At 43.4% G+C, this 17,632-nt stretch overlaps 1 protein-coding gene across 1 annotated transcript in view; it reads right to left on the reverse strand.

Annotated features, from left to right (window-relative positions):
- Positions 1-339: 339 nt before the first annotated feature.
- The window catches only part of LOC134206184 (uncharacterized), a 152,020-nt gene continuing 134,727 nt past the window's right edge, over positions 340-17,632 (reverse strand). Inside the window, exon 3 of the mRNA XM_062681875.1 lies at positions 340-824. Within this exon, the coding sequence (XP_062537859.1) occupies positions 652-824 (173 nt within the window). The 3' untranslated portion in view covers positions 340-651. The remainder of the gene's footprint in view (positions 825-17,632) is intronic.

The raw sequence follows: 17,632 nt of genomic DNA on the forward strand, positions 1-17,632 counted from the left end.
GTGGGAAGCGAAACCAACTAAGAAGTACTCAGCGAGAAAGGTGGTCAATTTGCAATTCGCATGAAGATTATTCGCAAGTAGCTCTCACTCCACTTAAAAAATGATTACGTGTTTTATGGTTGACCCCGTTTAGCACCACTAGCATTCAGTCGTTTGGAAAAACGAACGAAACGATTCGTTTGGAAATAAAAATTTTCCCGCCAATAAAACCATTTCGATTGTTAGGTTTCGTTTGTGCCCGTGTGTGTATGCTCCTTTCTCTGTTGGTTCCGTCCATCGACAGCGCCATTTCGAATGCATTACAGCGTTACTCCCTCCCACATAACACTATACTGCCTGGTAGCTAGTTAAACATTCCGTCGGAGTGAATTTACTGCCTTCGGTACATTTCTCCCTGATGGTTGGTTCTGTGTATGTGGGTCCGTACGTATGCGAAGTGCAATAAAATGCCATTGTTTGTCTGCACCTCTGCCTGGGAGTTCAACCTCCACACTTTATTCGGAGCGCCATTTCCACTCTATTTAGGTTGATGGGCTTCACACCTATTCGCATCCACCCACCAATAACAACGCCGGGCATGATTCTTTGCGGTGGATATAAATGCGAAGCGGCGCTATCAGACAACAACGGTCTTTCTTCGCAGATAAAACATCAACGGAAAGGGAAGTGCCGGAAAGACTCACCCGAGAACAGCTCCAGAAACTTTTCCACGCCGTAGTTGCCGGCGAAACGATAGCTCGTATCCTTGAGGGCGTTCAGATTGTGCACCTTGATGCGTTTGATCATGAACGTGATGTTGTCCGGTTTGCCGTCGCCGTTGAAATCTGCGAACGAAAAAGAAAGGAGGGTGAGTACGGGAATAAATCACTGATTGTTGGTGGTTTGCGCGTTCTGGAGGATGTCACGGTATTGGGACATTTGTTAAACCGTGGATGATAATTTGGGAGATATACGTGAGAATGTAGCTGACTTTGCAAGTAACCACGTGGTTTGCCAATCTTCTGATTACGTGTTCGATTATTTCTATGCCTAGGATCTTTTCGTGGCTTGTCAGATGAAACCTTGGTCCCGATTTCAAATCTCTTTTGCGTCCCCTCGAGAATCTTACAAACCTAAAAAAAAAAGTTCTATGGTCAATGGTAGTTTCAATACACAAATAAGTAAGGTTTTCCGATCACTGTGATGGAGCAAAACACCTGAAAAGGGGCTTTATCGTATTCATTCATCCAAATAAACTGTTTGAAGCGAAAGCACAGAATTCAGTTTATCGAGTACTCCGAAAATACAAAATACCACGCAATTTTGAAACAAAATCCCGCAAAAAGACAACACCTTCCAGATAAATCACAACCCAATCAATCAATGCTCCGGTTTTTGTGCAGCTGCCAAAATAATTGATTCTCCGAAACCGAAGCTCTGTATTCAATCAAAATCGCTTGGCTACGGCGGCACTCGTGGCACCGGAGTTGATGAAAAATTGCAAAATGGGTTTAGTTTCAATTCAATTGAGAGCTGCGTGGATTTTTTCATCATCGCATTCCGCGAGTAGAGCGCGCGTTGGAATTTTTCCGCTGAAACTATTTTTTTTCAACCCGCCGGAGGCATTGAAATCGGCGCGAGTATCGCGTATCAAATATTTCCGAGCCCCTTTTCTCGGAGGCAAACTTATCTCCGATCATGACAAAATCCACATCGGCTGACATATTTTGCGCTCAAATCCCTTCGCCCTTCCTACACTCCGTCGAATACCAGATGGGGCCGAGATGAACGCAAGGCGAATAATAAAATACCAAAAATTTTATCTCTCGTCACGCCATTTCCCGCCCAGAACGCGGGTTCGGAAAAGGGCGGAAGGTTCCTATCGTAAGGCCCGATCCGGAGATGTTTCCCCTTTTCTGGATATCCGGTGCTCTGTTTGAGAAAAAAAGTCGATTCGCAGTAAATCCGATTTTCCGCTCATATACACTGTGCGGATCAACTTATGGGGGAGGGAACGAAAGCCTTCACAGACGACTCCCGGGGACTGGAGGATTATGTTTCTAAGACTCGGGGGGAAGGCTGATCTCTAGTGTCATGAAATTGATTTCAATCTGGTGCGGCTCATCCGGATGGAGTCAAGCAAGCCTGAAAATTGCTGGAAGATGTGTTGGGTTGTTTAATGAGTCATCCTTTTGCGCTGCGAAATGAAGGACGAGAAGTGATTCCAAGCCTTTTTTGTGTATTGGCTTATTCGAAAGATCCAGAATCCGGAAATAATAAAGTTCTAAAAGAAATCCCAATGTCAATTGCTTCTGAGAATGGGTATCTTGTAACTATTACCGCGACCTTAATAAAATAAAGAATGCTGTTCACATTTCTTCCTTTTGATATAAGATATATTTGATTGCTAATTTTGTTTTATTTGTGACGAGGGGGGCCTTCAGGAATATTTCATACACAACCAGCGAAAATTGACAATGAAAACATAATCTAGACAAGCTTCTGGTAGGCTCAGGAAAGCTTCAAAAGAATCACGGAGTTATGCAGAATTACAGCGGAACTTAGTAGGATTTAAGTGAATTTAATTGAATATGAGTGAAGATTTAATGCGATTTTGAAGAGAGTTATTCCCAGATACCCGTTTCGAACAGATCGTTAGTGTAGTATACTCATTGGAAGTTTTTATAGTCAAGTACTACTTCAGCACCAATATCACTAGGTCTACCTTTATCTCTATCCGAAACCTTTTTTTTATCATGGTAGAGTCTCCATCTTCAGCGATCGACTCCAATGAGGTCGATGTCCATGTTAAAACGTGATTTCGAGCCATCAAGCCGGTTGAACGTATAAGTTCAATCAGTTTCGTCGGAAAACCATGCCCAGATATTATCTGCCACAGCACATTTCATTTCACTGAATCATACGCTGCTTTGGAAACAATGAACAGACGAGTCTGCAAGATGTACTCCTGAAACTTGTCAAGGATCATCCGCAGGCTAAACATCTGATCCGTCGTTGATCGGCCATCTCGAACTGGTATTCGTCAACGAAGGACTCCTCAAGCGGTCTTAGTCTATTTAACCCTTGTGTGGCCGGCTGGGTACCCGGGTACCTTATTGGAATTCAATTCGCGATATCTAAATGAATTTTCATAGTAGGAGGTTGAAATTCTGTCATATCCACAATAATGACGGCCAAAATCGATTGTACGGGTTAACTAAATTTTTGATTAAGGAGGGGTGGTGGGAGGGGCTCCGACATTTTTTTACCCTTTAAATGGCCAGCAGGGTACCCGGGTACCCACGAAACTAATATACTTATATCTTTGGCAATTTTTAACCGTTTTCAACCATTTTGGGCTCATTCGATTCAGAATTTTGTCATGTGTTATCATGTTGTTTTAAGATTGGACCGGTCCGGACCCTCGGATCACCGGAAAATCCGGATTTCTAGGGACATGTCCTCCATAGATTATACTGATTGTGGATTTCGATAGGTAAATAGCAATATGGGTATCAAACTTCTTGATATTTTATCTGCAGGTTGATTTTTATTGATTTGTGTCCATCAGACGTGCAGATCTTCAATTGGCCATTCCAGAACAGGTTCCTCGAGGGGTCATAGGTGGCCATGAACAATTTTCAAGGGAACATCAACAATATGGGTATCAAACTTCTTGAAATTATTTCCAGCGTGTGTTCTTGACGAGTTGACTCCGGAGTGGCCATTTTAGAACAAGTTTCCCGGGTGGTGTTTGGTCAAGGTTGGCCAAAAACATTTCTCATTGGATCCCCAACAATATAGATGTCAAAATTCTTGAAACTTTGTAACATGTTTGTAGCTACAATTTAGCTTAATCCATCAGTGAGTTAGGTAAAACTAAAAAAAAACACGTGAGTAGAATGTAAATTTGTAACGAATAATAGATCATGAAAGTGTGTTTTCTCTCACTGTAAGGCAGTAGCCATCTTGAATAATCGCCAATAGCGTCCGCAAATACCAATAGCTTCCGTAGAGCACCCAATGCGGAATATGCAGGTAAATTATGTGAAAAATCATATTGCACATTATTTTCAGCTGCTGGGAGAACCATCCATCGTTCACACCGCGAAAATCGGACGACTGCGGTGGGCCGGGCACGTAGCCAGAATGTCGGACAGTAACCCGGTGAAAATGGTTCTCGACAACGATCCGACGGGCACAAGAAGGCGAGGTGCGCAGCGGGCAAGATGGATCGATCAGGTGGAAGATGACTTGCGGACCCTCCGTAGACTACTGCGTGGTTGGCGACGTGTAGCCATGCACCGAGCCGAATGGAGAAGACTCTTATATACCGCACAGGCCACTTCGGCCTTAGTCTGAATAAATAATAATAATAATAATAGTAATAATAAGTAAGTAGGTGTAATAGTAAGTAGGTGGGAGCTCAGGTGAAATACCCTGGGCGTCCATGAAAAACCACCATTTCGAGTAGGTGGGAGCTGAAGGCCCAATTCCTAAGCACCAATGAAAAACCACCCTCGGGCGAGCACTGGCGCTTGAACCTAGCTATTTAGCACTGTAAAGAATTAAATAACTTTGCAGAACCCGTAGCTTCCGGGAATGAAAGCACACCCAAATATGGAGTTACGCTCAAGAACAATACCACCCATGCGATTGCCCGAGGAGGGAGCCCCTACTGGAGCTGGTCCTGGAACGGGGGACAGAGCGAGCGGCCAGCGGTTAGAGGAAGGAGAGGTGCAACAGCGACCCTCTAGTCATCGGGCTCAGCCCGTGCCGACAAGGCAAAACAGAAACGGCAGCAGAAGAAATCACCAAGGCAATGCTGCACCTGCTGATGTTGCTGTGGTTGATCGACGTCAATCACTCACGTTAGCGGGCCGCCGACGGCAACGGATCATGTGGACAAGGGAGATGAATCAGTACGTGATCCGTTGCTACTACGTTTGCACCAGGATGGAGACGGATATGTCCGGCAGACCGGCGATGCTGGAGATGTTCAATAAGAGGTTCCATCGGTTTGCACCCCAGCTTGACCAGAACAAGATGTACACACGCCAGAGAGCTATTGTGTCACATAATATGCTGACTCCAGAAGACGTAGAGTACATCAAGCTTCGCGATTCGATTGCACCCGCCGCTCCAGGACCAACAGTGGAATTGCAACGACAGCAATTGAAGGACGAACTAGCTAATCATATGGGCACAGCAGTTACACAGTTCCGTGGGACAGACCCCATGTCCCGACACCGGATACCCAAGTTGCAGTACTCCTATCGGTTGACGAGTACAGTAAGCATCCTTAACCAGGATATTTTGTCACAGTACTTGGAAACCGTGGAGCACCTTGAGGTGCTGCAATTTATCGTGTATTCGGCTGCAGTGGCTGTTGTTAGAACGTTGGGATTGCGAACACGCCCACAAGGTGAGAGTGATGAACGCGCACGCCCCAAAGCACGAAAACCCGCGTGGATGCGACGTCTGGAGACACACTGCGGTCAAAGGTTGGTCGATTAACACAGTAAAAGCAGGGGAGTCGATCATCGAGGCTAGTTCGGAATGTTGTTGAAATTGTGAAACCCACAGAACTCCGTGATCTCACCGAGGCGAACATAATTGAGATCCTCGACACCCATATTCAGCGGTTAAGTGCTCTTGCCAAACGACTGCGACGTTATGGAGAATGTTCGAAGAGGAAGGAGCAAAATCGAATGTTCAACATCAACGAAAGGGAGTTCTACAACCACATCCGAAACGACAAAGCCGACTTTGGCGAGGGCCTTCCGGAGATTGGAGAAGTCACGCATTTTTGGTCCAATCTATGGGAGAACCCCGTCATACACAACGGCGATGGGGTCTGGATGGCAGAAGAAGAGCAATATTGTGGTGGAATTGGAGACATGACCGCTATCAACGTGACCGCCCAAGACATACGTGAGGCTACCCGGTATACCAGGAATTGGGCTGCACCAGGACCCGATTTTGTGCATAATTTCTGGTATAAAAAACTCACAACGGTCCACGGGCGGATGGCGGAATGCTTCAACACGGTACTAGATAACCCCGGGCAGCTACCGGAATTCATCACTAGGGGTGTTACTTATCTTCTGCCGAAGGATCGGAACACTTTGAACCCAGCCAAGTACAGACCAATAACGTGCCTTTCGAGTCTGTACAAAGTGCTGTCATCGGTAATAGCGAGGAGGGTGCAGAACCATTGCGACGTCAACAACCTGATGACCGAGGAACAAAAAGGTTGTCGACGTAGCACACGAGGCTGCAAGGATCAGGTCATCATTGATGCAGTCGTTGTTGGGCAAACCACCCACAAGCAAAGAAACCTGAGCATGGAGTATATCGACTATAAAAAGGCATACGACTCAGTACCTCACTCGTACCTTCTTAAGGTACTGCAGTTGTATAAGATAGACGGTAACGTCATCAGGCTAATGTATGTAGCACGCTATAGGGATGTGGAGCACATCCCTACACATTACCGATGGAGAAAAGGTGTTACGGTCCAGGACTCTCAGCATCAGGAGGGGCATATTCCAAGGCGATGCCTTCAGTCCTCTATGGTTTTGCCTTGCCATGAACCTTCTTAGCAGAGCACTCAACCAACACAACTATGGCAATCATTTGAAGAGTGGGAAAAGGAGTACAAACATTACCCACACCTTCTTTATGGACGACTTGAAGCTGTTTGCAGAATCTGTGGAGAAGCTGCACCAATTTCTGCGGCTTGTAACGGTATTCAGCAACGACATCCGGATGGAGTTTGGTATCGATAAATGTCGATCCATACATCTACACCGGGGTCACCTGGTGGATGCCGACAGTTTCTGCGTCAACGAACAGGAGGAGATTCGAAACATGGTTGAAGGCGAAACGTACAAGTTCCTAGGTTCCCTGCAACTGAAAGGAATTCGCCATACGACGATCAAGAAAGAGCTGCGGGAAAAGTTCTTGCATCGTATCAACGGTATTTGAAGAGCTTATTGTTGGCCGGCAACAAAGTGAAGGCGATAAACACGTTTGCCGTGCACTTGTTGACATACAGTTTCCGGGTGGTGAAGTAGGCCAGGACTGGCTTGGAAACTAGCAGTACGAGTGGCGTTCACCAAGCATCGCATGCGCCATCCAAAATCGTCCATTGAGAGAGTCACCCTGCCACGTACAGTAGGAGGAAGAGGCGTCACCGATATACAAACACTATGTGTTTCCCAGATCCAGCAGTTGCGAAGATACTTCCGCCACGAAATCTATCGCGCTGTGTGTGAAGCTGACCACGGATTCAGTGCCCTGCATCTGGCGCAGGATAGGCTGACCATACGTACCGTATTTAACGGGACAGTCCCGTTTTTTAGACCTTTTTGTGCTGTCCCGTCGTAATCTAAAAAATCCTCAATTTGTCCCGTTTTTTCATTGATTCTTCTAAAATATCATTCAAAAAATTCATTATTTCAGGCAGGAATCTAAAATCAAATACATGAAAATAGTTTTTTTTTGGTTTCTTTTAGAGAGATTTGCAGCCCTCGACTGGCTCATCTCTCAACAAAGAAAGGGGACGGAACCCATCAACAAAGTGTGGGATGTTATATTATTTAGTGTTACTTTTAAAAGAATGCTATCTATGCCGTTTTGCATTTTCCATTGTTCGACTTTTCTTAAGGTTTTTAATGCTTAATGACAACATTTCTCCGGAAGACTTTTTCATACAGTTTCATTTCAATGATTTTTTTTATTCTGCTTATTCCAGAGGCATTAAAATTTAGCCAATTTCATCAGTGGATTGAAAGAAATTAGTAACTTGGTAAGCAAGTATTTCCTGGAATTCAGGTCACGCCTAAACGTAAATTAAATGAAACGCAGGGACAGACATTCCAATTTTCAGATAAAGTTCATTTCCGATTATTCTTTTTGAATCTTCTGAAGTAGGAAATCCATTTTTTTAAATCTGCGGGCATCGAAATCCGTACACTTAAGCAGCTTAGTATGTGAAAAAGGGGCTAGAAAATAGAAATACTAAAAACATGATAAAATAATAAAAATTTCAACTACTCCTGAATCGAAATCCTCCCATAGTGGACGGGTTTCGAATCAAAGAATCATAATTCGTACAGATATTGTTTAACAAAATAATTAATCTGAAACAGACTGATTGACTAAACTACCTCTGTAAATAGTTTAAAACGCACCTTGAGAAGGGATCCCTTCGATTTGTATTCCGCTTATCTTATGTAATGATTCGCAATTAGCAGTTAAACACAGTTACTTTTGGTGCAATTACACTCTACCCGCAAAAAATATGGCGGCAGAAACTCCACGTTTGGTGGGTGGAAATATGTTTTTGATTTTTGTTGTTTTAGTTTCAAAGCCTACTTTCCATTTCAATGCCCTAAAAGCTTACTGTCAAGTATCTGAACAGGTTAAGATAAATAATTTCTAAATTGATATCTCATGAGGTGGACGGATTTCGGTGCTGTAGAAATTCGGTCCCACACGGTACCACATATTTTTCAATCATTTGATTCTTTTCGAAACATTAAGTCATTCTGAATAATTCTGAAATGCATGAAACAAATATTTAAAAATCAACTGAACAAAATCAAGTTTAAGGTAGATTCAAACCGAGGGAAAATTCGGTCCGAATAAAGGCTAGATTTAAGATCCTCGCATACTTTAAGGCTACACATCAGAAACTTGTCTGCAATTTTCGCTCCCATGTCCGACATGTAAACCAGACTATAAATTGGCCAGATTTTTTTACTTTTTGAGACGAAATTGCATGAGTCTCACTTTAGTTTTGAACACATGGGAACAAGAAATTCTACATTTTTTAAATATTGAGAGATTTGTAATTTTTGTTTTGAAAAGTGAAATATTTGTAGTTTATTATTTTTCCACAACCGCAATAGAATGTTATAGTGGTGAATGATACACTCTGCAATATTTCTATCTTCTTATACGAAAAATGCAAAAAGCTCATAAATTTTAAACTTTGAGTTGTTTTTCAATTTTATCACAAGGTTTTTTAACATGTCCCGTTTGTCAAGCGCGTTTGTCCCGTTTTTTCACCGAAATGATCTGGTCAGCCTACCTTTGGTGGACGTTTGCGCACTACCGCCATCTGGTTGTCGCTTGGCCACACACCGTAATTTTAGCATTGGGCGACAATGCTTTCGTGACGATGATTTTGATTGCATTTTGTTCGATGTTCGACAAGTGCGACGTCTGTTTCTCTGTGGGTCTACCTTTGTCTTTACCCGCAACCATGTACTCCGTCTTGATAGAGTCGATGATTTAGCCTATCTTCACCGGATCCCTCTTGATTAGGGTAAAAGCCTCCACTACTGCCCTACGATCGAATGTAGTCAACTTCGTTGGCAAAGATCAGGAGCATATGCGACCATGTGAGGATAGTGTCATTCTTCTGCACACCAGATCTCCTAATCACCCCCTCGAGTGCAATATCTATATGCATAAAAATGAATTTCTGTCTGTCTGAACCTTATAGACTCCGAAACTACTCGGCGTGAACATTTGTATGCAAAGATTTTTGGGGCCGGGGAAGGTTCTGAAGATGGTTCGAGACCCCTCCCTTCTTTGGAAAGGTGGCTCCCATACAAATGAAGCAGAAACTTCTGCATAAGTCGAGATCTAAGCAGAGAATAAATTAATTTTAGGCGAAACGAAGTTTGTCCGGTCTGATAGTTTGCAATAAATTTGAAAGCGCATCACTCTGCTTCAATCTCTCCACGGTCCCAAACGCGGTTGATACGTCGTCTGCAACCCGAATACTTCATTTCGAGTCATCAAGCTGTCATGTTCAGACATTATCTGCCATAGCTAATTAATTTTCACTGAATCGTACGCTGCTTTGAAATCAATAGACAGATGGTGAATCAGCAAGTTGTACTTTTGAAAATCATAAAGGATCATCTTCAGGCTAAACATCTCATCCGTCGTTGATCGGCCTTCACGGCCAGACAGGTAGATTTTGAAACTGGAACGAAGAAACTGAAGACTAGCCAGTTTCTTCATCTATGTACTGAGGGATTATTATTATTATTATTATTTATTCAGACTAAGGCCGAAGTGGCCTGTGCGGTATATAAGAGTCTTCTCCATTCGGCTTGGTCCATGGCTACAAACTTAATTTTTTTCACCGAGATCTCAGCATTTTTTGTTTATTTTCCCGAGATGGGCACCGCCGAGTTTCAGCAAACATGATTTTTGCCGAGATTTCAGTAAAAGTGACGTTTCAGTTGCTGAGATATGGTAAATATTTTGCCGAAAATCAGTAATAAACCAAATTTTATGCCGAAGTTCAGTTCTGAAATTTACTGAGCTACAGCGGTGCCCGATTTTGCCGAGCTCGAGAAAGAAAAAGTTAGTGTGTACACGTCACCAACCACGCAGTCTACGGAGAGTCCGCAAGTCATCTTCCACCTGATCGATTCACCATGCCTGCTGCGCACCTCGCTTTCTTGTGCCCGTCGGATCGTTGTCGAGAACCATTTTCACCGGGTTACTGTCCGACATTCTGGCTACGTGCCCGGCCCACCGCAATCTTCCGATTTTCGCGGTGTGAACGATGGATGGTTCTCCCAGCAGCTCATGCAACTCGTGGTTCATTCGCCTCCTCCACGTACTGTCCGTACTTTCCTTTCGAAAACTCCAAGTGCGCGTTGGTCCTCAACGAGCATCGTCCAGGTCTCGTGTCCGTAGAGGACTATCGGTCTAATGAGCGTTTTGTAAATTGTCAGTTTGGTACGGCGGCGAACTCTATTCGATCGGAGCGTCTTACGGAATCCAAAGTACGTACGATTTCCAGCCACTATGCGTCTCCGAATTTCTCTGCTGGTATCATTTTCGGCAGTCACCAGTGAGCCCAAGTACACAAATTCTTCTACCACCTCGATTTCGTCACCACCGATGCAAACTAGCGGTGGGAGGCTCACATTGTCTTCTCTTGAACCTCTTCCTATCATGTACTTCGTCTTCGACGTGTTGATGACTAGTCCGATCCGCTTGGCTTCCCTCTTCAGTCTGATGTAGGCTTCCTCCATATTCTCAAAGTTACGTGCCATAATATCTATGTCGTCGGCGAAGCCAAATAGCTGGACGGACTTATTGAAAATTGTACCACTCGTGTTAATCCCTGCTCTTCGTATTACCCCTTCCAAAGCGATGTTGAATAGCAGACACGAAAGACATCACCTTGCCGTAACCCTCTGCGGGTTTCGAAGGGACTCGAGAATGCCCCTGAAACTCGAACTACGCACATCACCCGATCCATCGTCGCTTTGATCAACCGTGTCAGTTTATCCGGAAATCCGTGTCCGTGCATCAGCTGCCATAGCTGGACCCAATCGATTGTATCATATGCGGCTTTGAAGTCGATAAATAGATGATGTGTTGTATTCGCGGCATTTCTGCAATACCTGACGTACGGCGAACACCTGGTCTGTGGTAGAACGTTCACTTAAAATCCCGCCTGGTACTGCCCCACAAACTCTCTTGCAATTGGTGTTAGTCGGCGGCATAAAATTTGGGAGAGTACCTTGTAGGTGGCGTTCAGCAATGTGATTGCGCGGTAGTTGCCACATTTCAGCTTATCGCCCTTTTTGTAGATGAGACACACGACACCTTCCATCCACTCCTGCGGCAAAACTTCCTCCTCCCAAACCTTGGTAATCACCCAGTGCAGCGTTCTAGCCAGTGCCTCACCACCGTGTTTAAATAGCTCTCCTGGTAGTTGGTCAACCCCAGAGGATTTGTTGTTCTTCAGCCGGCCAAGCTCCTCCTGGATTTCCTGGAGATTCGGAGTCGGAAGTCGCATGTCCTGCGCGCGTGCTCCTAGGTTCATTACCATACCGCCACCGTTGTCTGTCATATCGCCATTCAGGTGCACTTCGTAGTGCTGCCGCCACCTTTGGATCACCTCACGCTCGTTTGTAAGAAGGTTCCCGCCCATGCTGCATTCTTCTTCTCAACTAACTGCTCACATTCACCGTCATACAAGTCGTTCTTCTGATCCAGAAGCTCCGTGCCAAGTGCAGCGGATGCGGTGCTACCAATGGCGGATCGAATATATTTCCTGCCATCTTCAAGAGACGCTGCGCCTACCTGCTCTTCTGTTGGGAGTGCCACTACCAGCTGCTGCGTGTATTCTTGGGCTGACGGTAGACTGTCTTGTAGCCGACCAATGTTAAGCCGCGGCGTCCGACTTCGACGCGTGTTGTACACCGTCGAGAGTTTTGAGCGCAGGCATACTGCAGCGAGGTAGTGGTCGGATTCAATATTCGCACTGCGGTAAGTGCGGAGGTTCGTGATGTCGGAGAAGAATTTACCGTCGATTAGAACGTGGTCGATTTGGTTTTCCGTTTCTTGGTTAGGTGATCTCCATGTTTCCTTGTGGATATTTTTTGCGAGGAAAGAAGGTGCTTCGGACTACCATACCGCGGGAGGCTACGAAGTTGATACATCGTTGGCCGTTGTCATTCGATACGGTGTGCAGACTATCCGGTCCGATGACCGGTCTATACATTTCCTCCCTTCCTGATAAGCGATAAGGTGATAAAGCGGAGCCAGTATATAGGAATACGCTGCATGAAGTGATGAAACTGGCTGGAGAAAGGCGGGCTACTGTTAACGATATGGCACCACACAAAATATTCGATTGGAACGTCAAGCATTTCAAGAGATTCATTGAAAGAACCCCAGAAATGGAAGTAGTTGATGGTAATGTTAAGGGTAAAGTATAAGATTATCAAGCGACCGCAGCGTTTTCTGAATAATATCAATAATTTTCAAATGTGTAATATTTAGAAGACTATTAATTGATTTCGTTTCTATTTTGTACATGGGGAGGATGTGGCATCCTGGTTGGGATACCTAGAGAGATAGGGGAGTTTAGTTGAGTGTGCAGACAAAGATAAATAAAGTGGTTGTCGAACATGAATGTAGAATATCACAGTATCTAATATGCAGACTTAACCGAAGTCGTCGACAAGGTTAGTTTCAACAATTTGGTGGAACTGCGCTGCTGGTAATTAAAGTGTCTTCTGTTTCGATATGCCTTAGTGATAATATCATATTTTCTAACTTTGGAAAACTCTAGCAACAAAAGAAAATTTGTGGCAGCGAAATTTATTTGCTGTCATCTACACGCGTTCACGCGTCGATCTCATACGATTTCATTCGATGAAATTAACCAAAATTGTGAGTAACTGTTTGAAAGTTCATAGAAATAAGCAAAAATTAATAAGCATAAAGCACTTTCTGCTATGTGGATTTCGTAAACTGCCCAAAATAGCAGCAGAGGAAGACTCTGAGGATGATGGTAGCATAGCCTTCATAAAGAAAAAAACGAAATCGACTGAAATCTTAAAAAAATCACTGTAGTTGTCCATCGCCCAGAATGAAAATCTTTCAAGTTGGCCCTTATTAAAATTGCTAAGTTAATTGCAAATGTCTCAAAATTATTTTCTTCAACACTTGTATAATAATGTTATGCTGGTTATCCGGAACTATCATTAATTTCTGGCTTTCCATAAACCAGCCGAAAGTGCGTAAAATTATGCAGAAGGTGCGCAGAATATGTCTAGTGCTTCGCGGTACTGTTTTTGCTTTGCGGTAAAAAATTAAGATCATCGTAAAGACCAGAAAAAACTGACTAATTCGCAAAAAAATGCTTTAACTCCAAGGTAAACACCGAGATCAGAAGGTGCTAAGTGGTGTGTGCAGAAATCCAGTAATGTTGGGAAGAGCGGTTTCTCCGGCAGTCAGTACTGGTGTCTGTTCTGCTGAAGACAGATTCAAAGTGAGAAAAGTGCCATCTGAAAGAGTGTAAATAATGGAGTGACATTTGTTGAACGCTTTCCGGTGTGCTTCCTTCCATTCACATTGCCTGCCTGGCGCTGCAGTTGCACCAGGATGTGGGTCATTCTCCGTAGGTTCCCATTCTATCCCGGCGCAGAGTTTGATTATGTGTTTTGTCGTTGACGGCGGTGGTGGTGGTGGTGAAGGTGAAACCAAGCAAGGTGGGAAGGAATGTGCATTTCCCTCATCTCGTTTGATGCATAAATAATGGGTTTAGTTAGTAGCTTGTCGTGGTGGAAGAGCCACGGCAGCAGGTGCGGTTAACTGGGTGCATTGACTAGGACCTGGGCGGGGGTTCGGAATATGTAGAATAAATATTGAGTTGGTTTCTAGAATGGACGCAAATGGGCCCATGGATTTGGAGTAGGGCTCAAGTTGTCTTTTGTGTTCGGGTTTTTGTTGTTTCTATGGAAAGGATAGCCCCGAGTTGCATCCTACATGCAGCTGGTGGCACTTTATGTGTGTGTGCATGGTAAACATTTTGACTGAGATGTGGCTCGGTGTCTGACTCCGAACCGAGGTAGATGAATCCGTATTTATTTCCTGTGTGTTGAATTTGTTTGTATGAGGAGAGTTCCGAAGGAGCAATTCTTTGCCTGGTGGATGCGGAGCCAGTAATTGGTCTTTTATGGAATTCATGGGACAAAGAGCTTGTTTGCAGGAGAATTTGCTTACTGATGAATTAATTGGAATCCATTCTGAATTTATTTACATGTAAACAAATCAGTGCTGCAGAACCCTATCAACATGTGGTTGAAATTGAAATATCCTAATAGCATTTTTCGAAAACCGAAGTAAGAGTTTGCCAACGGAAAAAAATTGAATTTGAATAGTGGTTTTTTTTTCATAAAAGCCATGTTTTATGGAGTTACTGGAAAAGGACAATTTGCTTAGTTTTCACTTAAAATTCTCTTTTTTTATTTAACTTGTTGTATTTCAATTAGTTATAGTTCAATGAGCACAGTTCTAGTTAAGATGAATGAGTTTTACGACTCAGAGAGAAAATCCGAAACTGTTTGGCAAAACTACCAATCTAATAGTTAAAACGAGGACGAGTTTTGTGGTCAAATGGACAGATTAGATCAAAATACTTTAACTGGGCAAAATTAACTCAACCATAATCAAAAAATAGTGAGCTACGTCCTACGCCTAACGCACAGATCGACGAGGGCCAACGATTTTATTCCTTTCAAAAGAAGGCATCCTCCATCACGTTACGCGAGACTTCTCACCGCATCCAACTCCGACTCCACCAATCAAGTGCTTTGTTGGTGCTTTCATCTGAAGCGATGCGTTTGATTGATTTTCACACCCAACCAGCAGGAGGCAGACGTAGGTAGGTACGTGAAGCGAAAGAACGGTTCGAAAATCCGTCGAATGGATCCCAAATCCAACACGAGCTGCTTTCCGCTCAGTGAAGCGATTGATTCCAGCCCGTCAATGATGGGGGTGAAGCCGGGAAGCTACACCGCGCCCACATCCCTCGGCCTCGGCTGGCTCAAGCCGAGGATACTCAACTGAACAATGGAAAGCAGAAAAATCCCGGCTACGAATCAATTGCTTCCACCCCGGAAGAAGCAATTGCTCATTATCACCGTTGATGTATTGGGATTAGGGGGTGGGGTTTACTCTTTTCCTCGGGGATAATCTGGCTGTTTTGAGTGTTTTCAATGAAAGAGAAGCTTCGTATGAAGCAGATCCTAAGGAACCATCGAAAGCGAAAGTACTTTTCTGAAAGCATGTATCACCTTTTCAGCGTGATGCATATATTTGAAATATGTACAGATACAATATTTGTTGAAATTTAATAACGTTGAAATCTATAAATTAAATAGAAACTGTCAAATTTAAAAAGTCTCTTAGAAATAGTCTTACGAGAAAAGCAGTTTGATGCATTTTTCTAGTCTTTTCAACGGTTGCGCTTACCACATTCGATACGAATTCTTACCACAGCCAGACTCAGAAATAATATTTTCGAAAATGTTGAAAGGCACGCCAGGTTCCAGAAGACACACAGAAGAGATCGTCCAGAACATCAAAACCCATTGACTATTCAAGACTCATAGCGGCAAAGGAACATCCACCCGTTTTCGTTTCCTACCGGGTCCAGTCAGAAAGTGTGCTGATTTCTTTTTGCTAATCAGCAGCCGACTAGGAACGAAGAAAGTCAGCATTGGAGAGAGTAGCGTTTCTTTTTTCCAACTGCCAGTTTATAAAGATTTGACGGTTCATTGCACACCGAGGATGGTGATTGCTTTTGATCTCGGAAGGATAAAGTTTTTCTTTCGTCAGTAGCATTTCTTTTTTTTTGCACGGCGAGGGTTCGTCGGAAGATATCTTTAAGGGGGTTTTCTTCAGAGCAAGGTATCAGATTGAATGTGTGGAGTTTCTGAAGCTTTGAACACGACTTGTGGAAATTTTTCGAAATTTAATAAATTCAAAGCCGCTTTAAATAGTTCGTTTGTTTGTTTGTTTTTTTACTGACACATAACACCATAGGGGTGCATTCGTGTCATTTTGAAAAAGCTTTTACAATTATAAATCTAATATTCTACAGTTTCTCGTAAATTGAGCCTACACTGTGTCAAAAAATGTGTCCAGAAGGCTGGCCTACAAATACGAGCGTGTGGCGCACGAAGCGCATATGAGCCTAGGGAGTGCCAATTGGCACAGTAGGATTAATACCAGTGAGATCCTGATTATAGCATTTTGGCCGCGACTTAACGGACTTTGTCTTGGATATTGCGGTATTGTGTAATCGAGGGCTGGCAGCCGAGTCATTTTACTCGCTTAGCAGAGCCGGGTGACACCGACTCAAAACGGCGATAGTGGGGATAGTGGATTGCAGCACGTCTACAAACTACCAGGGTTCGTAAGGCTCACTCAATCTCAGGAGCACATGATGCTCCCTCACGAACATTTTCAGGGAGAAATCGCTTTTCGGGAAAGAAAAACAGCCTGGAGAGTGATAACCATTTTTCGCTCACTTCGATTGCCGCCACACGTTGGTTTGCTCTTTTTTCTTTCATTTTCGAGTATTTTCGTGGCACCATAAATGCACATGGTAGTAGCTTATGTGGAACAAATAACTTAACGCTTTTATACAGATAGCGTGGTGGTGTGGCTAGAGTAAGCGCATCCCCACAGCTATTATTGTTACTATTCTGGGTTCGAATTCTCGCGAAAAGTGAGTGAGAGGTGAAAAGTGATGAAACGAAAAAGGATTTTCATTTAATATGCAAGATTTTCGTTTATCTTTCAAGGCTAAGTCTAGAGAAAAGATTGATGGGTGAAAGGTGATTCTCAACATAAACAACGAAAAAAGATTTTCCCTTGGCCCGAAAAACGCTTGCTTTGGTCTCATTGAAATGAAAAGTCGAAACCCTGCAAACTACGTAGGCAGAATTATCAAACCCCCTATACCCAAGTAGCCTTTTCCGAAACCCCTCCCGAGCAAAGGCAGATGAAGTAATATGAAACTGTTTACACGTCAAGTTATCCTTGTTTTCATTTTGATATTTAGTTATCAATCAAGTGATTAACTAATAACTGAATAATAACAAATTTTATCATCAATACATTTGCTATTTTCTCTTAAATTTCGCGTCGCTCAGATATCGTGCTAAGGCTTATTTTTTTAAATTTTTTAAATTTATTTTTTATTTCTCGTGTTTTTCTTTTCTTTATTCTCTAATTAAACTCCTTGTACCTCTTACTTCTTGTTTCTCACTTCTCACGTGCTATATATCAATAATCATATTCCTCT

This window comes from Armigeres subalbatus, chromosome 1, assembly GCF_024139115.2.
Source record: "Armigeres subalbatus isolate Guangzhou_Male chromosome 1, GZ_Asu_2, whole genome shotgun sequence".
Taxonomy (NCBI): Eukaryota; Metazoa; Arthropoda; class Insecta; order Diptera; family Culicidae; genus Armigeres; species Armigeres subalbatus.